The sequence below is a fragment of the Symphodus melops genome (assembly GCF_947650265.1).
Source record: "Symphodus melops genome assembly, chromosome: 17".
NCBI lineage: Eukaryota > Metazoa > Chordata > Actinopteri > Labriformes > Labridae > Symphodus > Symphodus melops.
In genome coordinates, this window is record NC_136707.1 from 6,288,717 (window position 1) to 6,304,867 (window position 16,151).

At 42.1% G+C, this 16,151-nt stretch overlaps 2 protein-coding genes across 2 annotated transcripts; one reads left to right on the forward strand and one right to left on the reverse strand.

Moving 5' to 3' along the window:
* Nucleotides 1–65: 65 nt before the first annotated feature.
* LOC306837902 (perforin-1-like) lies at nt 66–7,458 on the reverse strand. Its single transcript, XM_079365768.1, has 5 exons — nt 7,022–7,458; nt 2,828–3,403; nt 2,557–2,695; nt 2,252–2,463; nt 66–1,947 (listed from the first exon to the last, which is right to left on the reverse strand). The coding sequence occupies exons 2-5, from the start codon at nt 3,358–3,360 to the stop codon at nt 1,068–1,070; spliced, it is 1,764 nt and encodes a 587-aa protein (XP_079221894.1). The 5' UTR covers nt 3,361–3,403; nt 7,022–7,458; the 3' UTR covers nt 66–1,067.
* paqr4a (progestin and adipoQ receptor family member IVa) lies at nt 5,540–14,948 on the forward strand. The gene is made up of 3 exons (XM_079365772.1): nt 5,540–6,679; nt 8,822–9,040; nt 10,635–14,948. The coding sequence occupies exons 1-3, from the start codon at nt 6,406–6,408 to the stop codon at nt 11,066–11,068; spliced, it is 927 nt and encodes a 308-aa protein (XP_079221898.1). The 5' UTR covers nt 5,540–6,405; the 3' UTR covers nt 11,069–14,948.
* The last annotated feature ends 1,203 nt before the right edge of the window (nt 14,949–16,151 follow it).

Below are 16,151 nucleotides of genomic sequence, written 5' to 3' on the forward strand. Positions count from 1 at the left end.
AAAACATTATGAATCTTGTGTTAAAAGTTGACTGTTTCAGCAGTGTTTTCACAAATGAAAAGCTCTGTATTTACATGAAAACTTTTATTGAAGAACATGAAGGCAAATCACAGATTTATAGTTTTATATCAACATCAAGCAGAGATGCCAAAAAGCAGTGCAAGAAGGCAAGATATTGAACGACTTAAAAATATATTTGAGGTTATGATACTGCAGTATGTGTAATAACTGAATGCTTGGTCAATAATACACACACACACACATATATAATTAATAGTTCAATTTTTAAAAAAACCATACTCAAATATCCCATAAAGAATCAAAAGGTTAACAGTTTGATTGAAAGAAAACACATACATGTGTAAAGTGCTGGTAAAGATCATTGGTTACACTACACATACCAAGCACAGTGGGTTATAGACTTTGAAGTGTGGTGGCTGTAGACTCGACTTCCATCCTCAGCCATTTACTGCATTTCTTTTCCCACTTGTATCAATGTTCTGACTCTATCCAATGTCCTGAACTCTCAAAAGAAGGCATTAAAAGCTGACAAGAGAATTGTAGCAAAACATCTGTGTACATGTTTGAAATGCCCATATAAAGGCAAGAAAATACAAGAAAACAAAAAAACAGTACATGCTTGTGAGAAATTCGGCCAAAAATAAAAACTGTTGGTAAAAGCTACATTAAATCAGACTCCCTTAACTACGGAACATTTAAAGAGACCAGCTTGGTGTCTCTTGTAAAATTACCAATACTTAAATCATAAACATATGAAGAAATATTCTAAAAGCTGTTTCTGTCAAGCCCAAACAGATACAATCGTTGGTCAAGCAATGTAATTTGTAATTCACAAAGGTCATGACAGGTATTTTTGAATTTGAAGCAACATATGAAATAAGAAAATAAAAGCTATTTTTTTAATGAACAGTTGCAGATGTGTTGCCAACAATAGTTTGTGAGGTCCTCTATTACTCTATCGCTTATCTTTTGTAATGCTTTTATTGACCCCATCAATACATTGCAATGGTTTTAAAGATAAGAATAAGTAAGGTCAAACATATGTTTCATATTACATCAGCCTTTTGAAACGGTGCGCTAAGACTCTGGTTCCTCTGGGAGATTGTTTTGTTCAGGAACACACCCATCTCTGACAAAATGGCCTTTGGAACTTTTTGGGCATGACGGGACACGTACAGCCTCTTCAAATGTTCACTCATAGGGGAAGGTTTGTAGTTCATGCAAAAATCACCAGACAGACTTGGAGCACATTTGACCTCCCATTTAAAAAAGAGCCGACCATGTTTCAGGTTACAAAGATCCTCCTTAACTCCTGCGGACAGAGTCTGCTCACATCCTCCCAACAGATCATCGTCCCAATTGTTGTCCTGATCCCACACTTCAAATTTCACTTTATTTCCCAATGACAAATCTTGGGATTGAAGGGGGACGACCATGGCCCAGTGTGGGTTGTTGTTGTTTTGAATGACAGGAGAACGCTGGACCAACACCTTGTTAACAAACACTTTTACGTAGCCATCTGTTGCTGTTGTGTGGTCTCCCCAAAGACCAGAGGCTCGCTGTACAGTAATGATGACCTGCGCCATGCCTTTACGGGTCGGGCAGCAGTCTTGGTTTACAGCCGGGTCATTGTGACATTGGCAGACACAGGAATCCCTCGAGTCACTCCTCCTGCCTACTTGACAGCGTTCACTACAGTTCTTCCACAAGCCTTTCTCCAAGATATAATGGCCAATTGCTGAGCGCAAGTTTATCCGAACAGGGGTGTTTTTAGGCAATAATTCATGAAGGGAATCAAGGGAATATGAGATTATGTCTGGATTCTGTGGTATTGTGATCAGCCATTCCTTGTATGCTGATGGATCTTTGTCAGCAGAAAAGAGTAGGTCTGGCTCTGTCGTATGGCCACCCTTTATTTCTGTGAACCTGTTAAGAGGAGTTGTTTCAACAAATGAACCAGAGCATACATTTGAAAATTACTTTCTAAAAGTCAAAGGCACATAAAGGTTAAATTGAAAAGAGCTCTTCAAAAATGAGTATGGACGTAGCCATGCAAGAAAGTTAAGGCTTACACCAATGTTGTGCATGGATAATAGTTCTTTGTTTTGGAGGAAAATGTGGATATGTGACACAAGTCAGTAAACACAGTTGCCTTTCAGTGTTAGAACTGGCAGCAAGAAGGGCAAATGAATAGACAGTGTATTAAATGTGAAAAGACTATGTCCCATACCTGTCATTGAAGAGGCTGGAGAAGGCGGACTTGCTGTCCATTTTGTCAGTGTCCTTTTTGCAGTGTTTAGATTTAGTTGAAATTGTAGCATGGAAGCTAGCTGACGCCTCAACTTCCAGGCACATACTAACCTCCTCCACACTGAGACCCTGTAGGCTGGCCTCGCACTGCCTGATGCTGGTCACAGATTCAACACTTCCCCCCAGTTTTACCTGGAAATGATATCAACACATCACACAAACATTTTTCAAATTTTTGTTTAAGAAATGCTAGAAACAGAAATATGCGTGTTCGTTGTGGTTCACCTTGGTGATGTAATGTGTGCCAAATGTGTCAATGAGTTTGTAATATTGTTGCTTTTGTTCAGAGCTGTAGATCTTGGGAAGATCTTTCACTGCTTTGAGAAATTCTTTGTGCAACTTGGGACTCCCAGACACTCTGTATCTGTTAAGAGAGACAACACAAATGTAGACCAGTATAAACCCAACATAAAACAGTATTATATTCCAGCACTCAAGTTTGTTGTCTCAAACGCAAATTTTGTTGTCTTGATCAGATACATATTTATCTCCTTACCTGTAGTATTCACATGTCATGCCCTGGCTTGTGAAGCTGAATTTGTCGTTCTTCGTTTTTTCCATAGAGTAATCAGCCAATTTAGAATTTGTACCAGCAAGCATGAAGGAGGCGCCTTTGTTCCCTAATTTAAGATCTAAATTGGCCTGCCAGTTGTTTTCAACAGAAGACGTGCTGGAACTGACCAGAGACTCACTGGATCTGTGGAGTTTACTGACCACTTTGCTGTTGCAAGACTGCGTCGCTGTCCAGTCTACCACTGCCATGGGCAGCTTTTGCAGTTTGCCTTCCAGAAAGGTGTTCTGACACAGAGTGCATGTCTTGTCCTTGTGTTTCCACAGATTCATGTCGATCACAAAGGCCCCTTTACGTTCCATTGTGGTAATGTCGAAACCTTCGCCCGCCAAATTGGTACCTGGAGCAAATTCTGCATCTACGCACTGCTTTGGTGACCCCTTTATGCATGATTGGTTTGTCGACTGAGGCAGAGACAGCAGGAGGATGGCAAAGATGCACATTTTCAACAGACACATGTTGCTTTGAAGTACCGTGATAGATGCAAACCAATGGTTTATTCTGTGTAAGAAAGAATAATAGTTAACCATGAACCACTTGAATTTCTCTTGGGTTCCATAAAGTATCTATCTCCATGCTATTGTGTTCAATATTTTCAAAATATTTAGTCACTTTAGTAAAAACTCATAGCTCATAGCACTGTTGCTATGAGCTATGAGTATCCATCCACATGACTTTTAGATTTTAGTTGATTTATGAAAGATATTGTGCCTCATAAAAGAGTCCTTTTTACACTATAACATGTAATTTTATTGTGTGTCTATTTTGATTCAATAAAAAGAACAACAGTGACAGTATTACTGGCAATAGGAAAAGACTCACCTCTGTTTTGTGGCGTTCATGCTGCATACATGAATAAAAGTGTGCAAAGAAATGTGGTCAGTTGTTTTTAAAGACAAGCAAGGTGTGGAGAACATAGTGGGGGTGGGTGTTTGGGGGATGTCATTGGTTGTGGGGAGAGAAGCCTTTAGCCTTAGCGCTAAAATATTTTAACACTTTAAATAATAGACCAACTATTGAGAAGTTTTTTCTCCATTAATGGTTGGCTATTCACCTTGGCCCTGAAACAAAACCAAATTCTTACAAATTTGTCACCAGATCAAATGGAATGGAAACATATATTGAAGATTTAGGACCAATCAGTTATGTCTACAAAATTGTATAAGACCTGAAATGACTTTGATAGATGATTAAATCATTTGTCTTTACTTTGTCCAATGCTTGAAACTCATTAATTTTTTACGCAGCTGTGCTTGTGTCTGCAGTGCCTTGCATTATCCATGGTGGTTTAGACTCCTTTTTCTCGGTTAGCATTATGAGCTTGCAGGTTGCCACCAAAGGTTTTTTTGTTCCCGATTCAAACTTTCACCTCATATTGGAGCTGACGCGCTCACACCACATCATTTTGAATAGAAGAGAGAAGTTCAGGAGTATGACTCTTCCTCCACAAAGTCCCCTCTGCTATCTAACACCTTATCAAGATACTCAATGTTTGTTTTTTCCTTTGATTTTTATGGCGTGCAGGCATGAAAAACACGTTGCTATTCTCCACCCTTTGCCTTCATTATAAAACATGTGACAAGTTAATAGTCCATTATAAAAGGGGGTTCTTGATGGTCTAAGTCCACAGATACTTGGGTGTAGGTGGCTTTAAGTCATAAGTCTAAAGCGGAGGGGGGGGGGGTGTAATATGAATCACCCAGAGCTTCAACAGTCATTTCTCATGGAGGACCTCACCTGCTGCCTTCAAGTGCTCTTTTGAATTTCCCTCGGGATCAATAAAGTATCTATCTATCTATCTATCATCTGAAACTTCTAACTTTGATGCATTAATAAAATTTTTGCTGTTAAAAAAAATGTATTTACCTTTTTCAGGCTGCATTTTTTTTAGCCAAGCTCTATATGGGAGTTAAATACTTCACTAAACCAGTTATGTTTGTCAATATTGATTTGTTTATTCCATTGTGCATACTACTTTTTTTCAGAAATGCATTGTGCCCAGTGCCTTTTTACGGCTAACCTCATTTAAAAACTTAAACTTTAGAACTATTAAAGCTAAACACATTTTATTTTTTACAAGTTGAAACTATCAAATAATAACCATGTGTGTTTATGTGAACAGTTTAAATTATTCTTTGTGCTGGTAAAAATTTGCTTTTGGCCCTCCCACAGGGCATTTTCATCATCATCTTATTTATGTGGTGTTTAACAAAGGTCAACTCAACACTGAGAACACGTTAACTTCCCAAGTGCACTTTCTTTTCTTTTTTTTGTGTGGAAAATGTAGGATATTTTTAATTGTATTAGCACAGGAATTCAGAACCCCATACTAGATTTGGATAACGGGAAATGAATCTTTATATAACTTTAATGTCAGTGTTTAAACATCTCAGCTGTTAAAGGCCAAGTGTGGTATCAATAAAGGTAAAATGTGTGACAAAACAACATAATAATAACGTTAGAATGTGCTGTGCCCCTTACCCTAAAAAGTACAGAAACCTTTGAGGCTCTTTATAGATAAGATAGATAATTATTTTTCTTTAAATGTTGACATCACTGTTTAAATGGGCTAATTCCCCCTTTTCAGGAAGCAAATACATCAACAACACCCCCCCTTCTTAGGGGTGCAGGTTTATTTTGAAAACAATGACCGGAAGTGTCGTCATTTGTTATCCATGTAACTTGACAGTCGTGTTGAGGCGATGCAGGGGACTTGAGGCCGCCAGAGAAGATTCAAGCATTTCAAGGAATATACCTCGCCAGAAATAAGATGGAAAATAAAGGGATGGAAAAGGTTTTGAAGAAACTGGATGTAAACTATAACGCCTGGACTGTGAGTGCTTGGAGTAACCCAGCTCAGATTTCAGCAGCCTCAGTGACAGGACATCGGTAGCCGACTTCCCGGCTTGCTAGCCCGCAGTCCTTCCTCTTAATCCTCCGCTCCAGAACCACGGATCTCAGAATTTTCTTATAAAAAAAAAAAAAAAAAAAAAAAGAAGAAAACTTGCCCCTTATAAGACAGATCTTAACTGAGCATATTACACCTATCTGTTGCTTTCATTCAAGTAAAGGTATGACCTGCTAGTCCTCTACTGCAAATCTGACCGCTAGGCTCGAGCTAGCATCATCTGGAGTTGGATGGACTCAAACACGCGCAGCATCCCTGCACGCGGGACGCGCTCGAGCCCTGCCGCACGGGAATGCTAACTAACGAGGAAGTGGTTTAAAAAAAATGACGAGGGAACAGTGTCTCTGTTAGGTGCTACAAGGACAAGCTTTTTCAGATGCCAAATGTGATGACCGTACCGAGCTTACACCATGTACGTGGCTGGCCGTGTCTGTCTCCAGCCTTGCGGATGACGCTCATGCGGACACCGGCGGTCGAGAGCACCGTTACCGGGTAGTGCTGGGAGACTTGACGTGAGCCTGCTTAGCAGCAAGCTAGGAGGCTATCAGCACAATATTTTTTTTTGCAAAAGAACCCAAAACAACTACCTAGACCAATGGTATCCCATAAGGTTTTAGTCGCAATAATATTACTGAATGTGTATATAGGTGTACAGTCTGTTTTTTACTTCTTCGGCGGCGTCCTTTTAACGGTCCTGTTTGCTATGGCATTTTTAAATGGACCCAGGCTGCTGGACTGGGCGAGTTCACCTCCACATCTTCAGTTTAATAAATACGTCCTGACGGGATACCGGCCAATCTCCTCTGTGCAAGACTGCATCAGAAGCCTCTTCTACCTGCACAATGAACTCGGAAACATATACACTCACGGTGAGTGCAACAGCTCCCACTTTTTTACTGCTTTGTCAGCATCTGAGGTTTGTGCAGCTTTGAGTATTAACTTACTTCTACACTTACATTCAGAGAGCTTGGTTTACCTGCAGAAGGATGCATGGAGAACTACTGCACCAGCTGCACTCAGCTCTGCACACATGACTTAACCCCTTCACATTTGAGCTCATGCATGTATTTATCTACACCACGTCCTTTTGATTACTAATCAAGAGTAACTCAAATATTATGGTTTGTATTGCATAATCTTTTCTTTTGTAATCATTTTAAAAAGTGATGGGTGGTCTGTTTAAGGGATTAAATAATTCTCATTTTACTGACCTGTGCACGGTGCTGTTTTGAAATTTGTCACACAAGAGAAAAAGCGCTTTTTCCTTATCATTCAAACACAGGGCCTTGTGGTTAGTTTGCACTCTGTGGTTTCAGTCCTCAGAGCAGATGTCTAAAGTTTAACTCCGACCCTGGCCTCTCATGATGCTCCCTGTTATCTCTTCATTGCCGTAAAGAAATGAAGGCATGACAGACCAAAGCTCATATTTTTAAAAAAAAAACACACACACAAGAGCAACAAATGCCTATTTCCTGTGTGACATATTGTAGCGTGAAGTGTGATTTAAGCTTTCATGTAAAGCTCTACCAAGACGAAGACAGTGTTTTGTTTGAAACCAAATGAAATAGTTTCAGGTCCGTGTCAATGAAGAAAAGGTGTTAACAAAGTAATCAAAACTCTCTGTAAAGGAAGCATTGAATGATACTTTAAAAAAGCAGTTTCCATGTCACACAACACTAAATCTTTGTTTTAATAGGTCAGGGTTAGTCGCAATTAATGGCAGTTATGTTGTGATCTGTGCAACCAGAGGTTGCAAACATGTTTCTTTGACCCTCTCGCTCCTGTTACGTCCATAAGCTGACATCCTGAAGCATCCTCGCTGTGCTTGTCTGACTTTTGAACCTCTGACAACTTCCTCATTCTGAAGGTCGTCGCTTCATTGCACTTTACTCGCCGGCAGTCGCACAATAACTGCAGTGATGATCACCGGGGAAGCGGCCCTGGAAGTTCTTGATAACAGCCCAGTGACGTCAGCCGAGCTTAAGACCCACGATGCGCCTTTAACAACCACCGTCTATATAAAGAAGTGAGGTTTAATCCAGTGGGCTTTTGTCCAGTTTCTCCAAATTCAGTGAGAAAATATGCAGAGCAGTGACTGCCTCCTTTTCCTTTTGTGCTTAAACGTTTAAGCTGAAGTTGTACAAACTGGTTTGTTTGCATATCGAGTGTTTCCACACTCAGATCTCAGAGCTTTTATTCAACCCTTTATAGGAGCTGAGAAAGGCCAGTTGTCAGTGCATAGACGTGTGTGTGTGGGGGGTGGAGGAGCAGAGATAGCATACTTAAAATAGATGTGTCACAGTATATGCCATTGCCTGTATCACCTGGCTGGTCTCTGACATTGGGAAAGGCAGAGTGAGCAAAAAAAAAAAAAAAAAACGGTGGGGGAGGTGATGTGTGATAAATGATCGCAACAACTGGATGTGGATCAAATTTCAAGGTCTGAATTTTTGCTCACAAAGCAGTGAACGCCTCTCCGTGCCAAGAACAGACACTCCAATTTGAACTGGGTAGTGTTAGCGCCGTGGCCCTTCGCTGTCTGAAAACTGAAGCTCAGTTGTGACCCTTGTCTTTCCCTCACAGAGTAACATGCGTGCCAGTCATGTGGGTTTCTGCTCCGCTCCACAGTATTCTTGCTGGTGTCGGCACACACTCAGCATTGTTGGGAGCCCTTTGCTGCTGCGACTCGCTCTTAGACAGTTATAAAAAATAATAATAAAAAAAAAGCAGCGTCCTCAGGCTCCCAAAGATCCTGAGCTACATAATCCATCACAGTAAACATGGCTACTTAATTTGGTTTTGTCAAGGTTTCTGTATTATTTTATCATGTAACTAAAGATATTGTTTCTCTCAGTCCCTGCACATCCACAGGGGACAAAAAGAACATTAAATTGATAACATTATTGCAAAAAGTTTGCCAAAAAAAAAAAAGTTTGTGTTTGACAGGTGCGTCACATGAGCTTTATGTAAAGTCACAGCTGAACAACAAACTGTGTTTTCTTGGTTTCCAGGCATCCCTCTGGTTTGCTTCCTGGTGCTGCTGCCTCTCAACATTCCCTGGTCCCAGATCAGCGTCACCTGGTTGGGCGTGGTCCACTTCCTGGCTTGCCTGTCGCCTCAGCTGGGCTCCGTGCTCTACCACCTCTTCATGAACCACGAGGGAGGCGAGCCCGTCTACCACACCCTGCTCAAACTGGACGTGTGTGGAATCTGCATGATCAACACGCTGGGTGAGCCTTCCGCGCCTTCCTTTACCGTGTAGCGTTTTGCGTCGGACGTCAGCAGCGTCTCGTGTTGTTGTCGCTGCTCTATGAGCTTCTCCGTATTGATTTAGCACTAAGTCTTGCTTGGAGGTTTACCAATATTGACCTGTCAGAACACGTTTCACAACTGAGTCAAGAAGCCTGTGCAAGCAATAACCCATGTTCTGAAATGATGTCTGCTCTGCCTGGATTCTCCTATAATAATAAACAATGACAAGGGCAGTGTTGAACTTATATTAATGCACTCGCAAGAAGCCATTTCTCTTGGCCACACTGCACACGCATCTCTGAGAATAATTGAGTAATAATTCAATATTGGATTATATATATATATATATATATATATATATATATATAAAAATATTTATTTATTTATTTATTTCACACAGCCTTTCTTAACATAGTTTTTTTTCCTTATGCAACATTAATGTGTCACGCTGTTCCTTTAAATAATATGAATTACAGTGTGATATTCAGCAGCTGTGTGTTTACATTTCTTTAAAGCGAAGCCATGAGAAGCTTCAGTTTTAAAAGAGCGAGAGAGAGCTGACGAGCTGACTCTCTCTCTCTCTCTCTCTCTCTCTCTGAAGCTGATGTGATTATGCTCTCTTGGCTTTGATGTGTGCAGCGAGGTCCAGAGAGCACGTGCCCGCTCTCTCTTGCTTTCTTGCGCACGCAGCAATTTTATAAATAAATGAAAAATGAAATATAAAAGCTGGTCAGAAATATACTCGGGTGGCCCACCCAGGTGTCGTCTGCGTGTGGGAGACGCATGCCTGGACATTTTTTAAAAACGAGCCTGATTTTGAAAGTAGCATTCCTTCAGTGCTCCGTTTGCACCCGGCCCCCCTCCCCTCTGTGCTTCCTCAAAATAAAAACCCACGCCCCTCCCTTACATGCACTCGCGCCATTGGTCCAGAAGCCTCAGCTCATGCTCTGAGTGTGAGAAGGAGCAGGGAGACGTGATTGGTTTGCTGCGACAGATGACAGATTTTCTTGGTTTCTTTTTTCAGAACATGTGAATTATTCATTTCCGTCAGGACCTCAAGACCAACATCTTAAAAAGTGTCTCTGAAGAAAAGGACCAACCGGGCCTTTAACTTCACAGTAGTATTTATTTCCCATAAAGAAACAAATATATCAACCCGAGATCGGCTTTGGTGCCGTAAAGAAACAAATTATTACAAAAAAAATCTGATCTACTCAAACAGGAAGAGTCTAATTCTTCATTTTCTTCTGTCAAATGATTTCGTTGAAGTGGATAAATAAGCACTTCACTATTCCCATTGCTGAAGGGGACTACTTTGCAGAACAACAGGCTGAAGTGCAATCATTCAGTTTCTTGAGCAGATTCTCTAATTTCCTCTCTTATTATCCCTTCATACTGCTTTTCTGCCTATCAAAGACTAAATGTGCAAAAATATTCAAGATCAGCGAGCTCAAAGAACGGAGCACATGAACGAGTTTCAAACGCAGCGAGTGGCTTCTGCTGCTGAGTCAGACATCAGCGCTCCGTCTTCATCCGTGCTGTTTTTTTTCTTTGTGTGTTTTCTTGTCTCAGGGGCGCTGCCCATCGTCTACAGCACGCTGCTGTGCTACCCTTTCATCCGCACCGTGGCCCTCTTAGTCTACATCCTGCTCTCCAGCCACGCCATCTACTGCGCCGTCACGGCTCGGAGCAGCGTCCGCCGCCTGCGCTCCTTCGCCTGGCAAGCGGTTTTCCGATTCTCCTTCTTCCTGCTGCGCTGGGCGGGCGTCGGCGGCGGCAGCCCCACATCGCTACGCCACTTCCTCACCATGGACGCGCTGGCCGTGCTGGGCGGGGTCATCAACATCATGCGCATCCCGGAGCGCTTCCGTCCGGGCCTCTTTGACTACTGGTGCAACAGCCACCAGATCATGCATGTACTGGTGGTAGGCTCCATCCTTTACCTGCACTGGGGCGTGCTGGACGACCTGTTGTGGATCAACAGCTACAACTGTCCCTCAGACTGACCCATCCTCCAACCCCCCCAGACAAGCAGCACTGGGTGGTCAATGAAAGACCTCTAAGGGAGGGGGGGGAGGGGGGTGAGCAGGGAGTGGGGGACTGCTGCGGTGAGGTCAGACGAGATGTTGTCCGTGCATGTGTTCGCCTCATGCGCTCCAACTCCGAATGTTCATATCTACGTTCGTCTTTGTGCGAGGGCAGGCAAACGTTTGTCAAGTAACACGCACAAACAGTTTGACTCTTACTTACTGCAAACATGGACACCCAGGTGTACACACACACACACACAGCAGTATCTAACACTATAAAGTCTTAGGTAGCGGCTCTAGCTAAAGGCTGATTTTAAAGCCCTGACTTAAAGAGTAGAAGTTGAACTGGAGCGTTGTTTGAAGCGGTCGGTTCAGACAGCCTGTGGATAAACGATATCACACTCTCCTAAGTCCTCTCAGATGTCACTGTTGCTACCTATGCAGCGCATCCATATCTAAACTCATGAACACGGCATTCACACAGCACAAAGCTCAGACTCCCGCTCTAAACGCGTTTTATACGACGTGCACATAAAGAATGGCACGCACTTCTCCCGAGCGAGCGACTTCTACAGGACCGCTTGTTTTTTGTTTGTTTGTTTTTTGTCCGCGTTTCCTCGTTTTCCTGCACCTCCGCCTCCTTTCTCATTGGCCTGTGTGTCGATCTGGTTTGTGTCACGCGGTGAGGGGAGATGAGAGGTGGGTGAGAAGGTTCATTCCTGAGCACGCTAGCATGTTAGCCACGAGTTGACCTCGCTTAAAGACTGCACGTGAGGAGAAATCCTACAGTCTCCTCCATTGCTTTGTTTTTGTGCCAACGGAACCGAGCGAGGCATTTTAAACCAGAAAAGGAAAATTCACACGTTTACAAGCTGCGCCGTTCAGTCAAGTGACTGTTTGGATAAGTCTGTGTTATTTATTTATTTATTTGAATATTTAATATTTATGAAAGGCTCTAAAGTTAACAAAGGTTCAGAAGAGACATTTTACTGCTTTTAAGTTATTAACCGTCTCACGTGTTTAAATGTTTTTATGCATATCTGTTGTTGAAAAGCTCTCTAATGTTCACTTTCTAACAACAGATCAGTAAACGGAACACTCTTAAAGACGTCTAAATTTTCACGATGAAAAGCCAGCATGTGATCCGGACGAGCACGTGGCAGCAAAACCGCGCACCGAAAAAAAAACTGCAATTGAAATCGATTTTTCTTTATTTATTTTGTGCGCTGCTACGTTTCTGGTGGTGCCGCCTGCACTCTGGCTGAGCAGTTTGTGTTGATGCTGCGCAGGATCACTGGCTGACGGGTCAACTTAGAGGGCAGAGGAAATCTTTTGTTTTATTCAGAGCATGCAAATCTGGAGGATTAGCTGCTTATCCCCTCTGCACACACACAAACGCACGCACACACACACACACACACACACACACACACACACACACACACACACACACACACACTGCTTTCACAGATTTTTGACTCCAGTAATATTGTAGAAATCGATCTATCTCAGTTCATGTAACATTTACACAAATTTAGCGGCGGGGTATTTGACTTGTAAAGCAGCACTCTGAAGCTTTTATTTTCATCTCATTTTGTCTCTGGCTAGAAAGGAAATGTTTACTAAATCTGGGTTGTTTACTGTACATTGACCCTTCTTACTGATGGATTATAAGGGTCAGCCATTATTGCTACATAGCGGGTCACATTTATTGCCACTGTATTCGTCCCTATTGAAATGCTCTGCTTTGGCCGTGCAGCAGGATGTGGGCTCTGTGACGGAGCCCAGCTTGACTTGCACTTTTCTTGCAACACTTTGAGTGAAAAAATGGAGTTGTGTTTTATAAAGCTGGCTTTGTCAAACAGGAATGAACCCTTACATCCTCTTTTAACCTAAACAGTCACTCCCTTTCAGGATCTTTCCTCCACGCTGTTTTACTCCCTACTCTTGAGTTGCTCCTTTCTTTTGTGCTCAAGACGAGCGACTGGAGGGTTTCTCCCCCCCCAGAGGCCAACTTTACTTTTCTTAATGACACTGCACTTGTTTTCCATGCCAACAGTCCCAGCCGCCCACGCACTAGCGTTGCCAATTCCGTCAGTCCCGCTTCATCTTGCCAAACGAGCTGCGTCTGAGGTGTTGCACATCCTCTGCTTCCTGTGCTAACACTGACTCATGGGTGAAGAAGGATTTCCCACAGTCTTAGTCACGTACACTAGCCTCAGACTGCACCTCGAACCGTTCTACACCTCCCTCGTCTCACAATACCGTCTCATTCTAACACTGATTATCACCTGCCATGACCAAAGTACAATGTACAAACTGAAACTGATGTATTATTGGCCATGAAATGAAACTTAGAAGATAAAAAAAAAAAAAAAAGTGCATGAACGTAGCTGAGAAACTTTCAAAGGTTGAGCAAACAATTGGCTAATTTAAGTCCTCCACAGGTCACATCACTCGCTCTGAGAAATGATGATGTGGATAGCTGAGGGGCGGGAGGGGGGGGGGGCATTACATCACTATCAAACAAACTGCTCTGTTCATCGCTCTCAAAAGGGCTTCGGATGCAAGTCAAATAAATTCTCCAACCTATTTAACAGTCCATATAAATAATGTAAATACATGTATGTAGGTTATAATACACATACAGTGCAAACCATATACCCTGGTTCAGTTTTGATACACGATATGTAAAAGGACAGAAACATTAGAAACAGGGATTTGCCATATATATATATATATATATATACGCCGCTGCTCTCTTTCACGGCCAAAGCTAATAATGAAAGAGGGAAGCAGCGAGACTCGGCGCAGTGCTTTGGATTCATTTCAGAGGTTGCGTTTGCATTGCTACGTCCATTTGTATGTGAACAACACAAAAACAAAACAAACAAAAAAAACCCAACAACAACTTGGACTCAGTGTCGTGCCCCTTTGTGACCCTAACAAACAATGCTCCTGTGCATTTAGATTTTTGTTTGACACATGAGGAAAAGACATTTGTGACCATTGTGGGGTAATCTTGGCGGGCATGTGAATACCTCGTGACTAACACTGGTCTATCTATGCATTATCAGCAGAAGCGGATCATAACAGTGATTTGTGGGTTGTTTTTTTTGGGGGGCGGGGGGGGTTAATAGCAGCTCTCTGATCCGCTGTAACGGAGAGCTCCTTTTCGCTCGAACATCCTGGGTCTCCCACTTCTCAGGGTGCCATAACAGTAGCTGTAACATCCGAGACCTGACCTCTGCGGTCTGCAAACACAGGCTGCGTCTACCTCCACCTGCACTCTTCGTCCAGTCTGTTTGTTGCTGGGGACTTGGGGGTAACAGATTGGACAGAAGGGAGAAAAGAGGGTGGAAATCGGGAGTGGTTGTTTTATTTTCCCTCTCAAAACCATGTCACAGGAGTGGAGCCTGGCCTGGGAAATGAATCTGTCCTTTTTGTCTGTATGTTATATGAGGAAAAAAAGAAAACGACAAGATGTACGAACACATCACTAACAAAACAATACTCTTTTTCTTTTTTTTTTAAAAGTATAACACAGGTGCCGGATAGCCTGTTGATGACCTGTTTATAAAGGATTACATGTATTGTTATATGCTGATTACTATGATGTTACTCTGTGGATCCTAATAATAACACTGGTCAATGTGTACAGATTATGAGACGAGCCCTTTGCTTTTGGATGGAGGGAGCTTTCCAGAGGGTCTGTCTGTTATTGTCTCTTCATATCTGCGAAGTCAAACGTCCAAGGGAGGGAGTGTGGCTCCATCTAGTGGAAGTTCACGTGCACTGATGCAGGCATTACTGTAGCCATATTGCAGGCAAACAAACAAAAAAAGAGAAAAAAGAATTTGACAGGTTGTAAAACTGTCAGCTCTGGCTTGCAGTGACTCCCCAGGGTTATTTATTTTATATTCCCCCGACTGTGTATGTGTGACATGTGTGTATGAGCTCTCCTGTAGAACCCATACAAGCATGAAACGTGTATGTTGTCTACTTTACTTTGTCCCTCCCTGCACTGATTGGGGGAGGGGGGGCCCTGATTGCGTCCCCCACTGTGCCTCATTACCCGGTCTGTGTGCTTGCAATGAATGCGCATGAACACAGACTAAAGTTTGCTCCTGTGCTGTAGCTCACCTGTCTGTCCATCATCAGTGTTCTGTGTAACAGACAGGCTCTCACACTCCTCAGTCTCCAGCAACGATTGTGCAATAAACTGAAGTCTATATTTTTAAACCTGTCTGTAGCTCTTTTTCTTTTTGTCTGTTTCTCTTACTTAGATGTGTGCAGTTGCTCAATTTTTGTTTCTTTGTAAAAGACGTTTAGTCTCTTTTTCATCTTTTTAAAGACACTTTTTAGACATAGATTTAGTATTAATGAGGTCAAAGCGAACTTTGACCAATTGCTCATTTTAACTGAAGTTTGAGAACATGCATGTGGTTTAGTTTGTGTTTAGGGAGCGTGCTACTGCAGTTTCTCCAGGTTTGGGTAAAAATGGGAATTTTAATTGGCTGGTATGTTTTTGCCGTCAAGTCTGATTCCGTTTCCTCCTTAATAAGATCTTCAACCTGTTGATGAAGTTCTATACTTGATGCGTTTAATGTGGCATTGCCTTCAAAGTCGAGATTCTTTTCACTGATGGATTTATTGGGCATGTTTGATGCTGGCTTTTTATTTATGTACTTTATTTTTGTCAGAGAACTCTCAACAAGTACAGTTGTTATTAGCATGTAAAGACGATTATAGAATAGATTATTATAGATTATAGAAATCCCAGAAGATAAAGAGCTCGTAAATGGTAAGAGCAGTAAGTAGTATGAATATATTAAAGCTTATACTGAAGAATTGATGTTAATGAATTGGGTTTATTTTAAGAATATGTATGCAAAGTTTGGAGTACCAGTAGAGGTACGAGCACAGGCTAGCAAACAAGTAGAAAAGAAGTTTTCACATATAAAGTTATGAGAGGCTGTTGAAGTCTAATTTCAGTTCAAGTTAATGGAAGAAGAATTAGTGGAGTTGGTCCTGTCGTTTGGATGGCCAGGAGTCTGAT

What these genes read in the sequence shown, in the direction of transcription:
- LOC306837902 (XM_079365768.1), bottom strand. Translation starts at nt 3,360, where the DNA reads ATGTGTCTGTTGAAAATGTGCATCTTTGCCATCCTCCTGCTGTCTCTG. An exon ending in GCACACATTACATCACCAAG is followed by an intron (nt 2,464 to 2,556) that starts GTGAACCACAAC and finishes TATCATTTCCAG; the next exon opens with GTAAAACTGGGGGGAAGTGT. An exon ending in TCCAGCCTCTTCAATGACAG is followed by an intron (nt 1,948 to 2,251) that starts GTATGGGACATA and finishes TCCTCTTAACAG; the next exon opens with GTTCACAGAAATAAAGGGTG.
- paqr4a (XM_079365772.1), top strand. Translation starts at nt 6,406, where the DNA reads ATGGTATCCCATAAGGTTTTAGTCGCAATAATATTACTGAATGTGTAT. An exon ending in CGGAAACATATACACTCACG is followed by an intron (nt 6,680 to 8,821) that starts GTGAGTGCAACA and finishes CTTGGTTTCCAG; the next exon opens with GCATCCCTCTGGTTTGCTTC. An exon ending in CTGCATGATCAACACGCTGG is followed by an intron (nt 9,041 to 10,634) that starts GTGAGCCTTCCG and finishes TTCTTGTCTCAG; the next exon opens with GGGCGCTGCCCATCGTCTAC.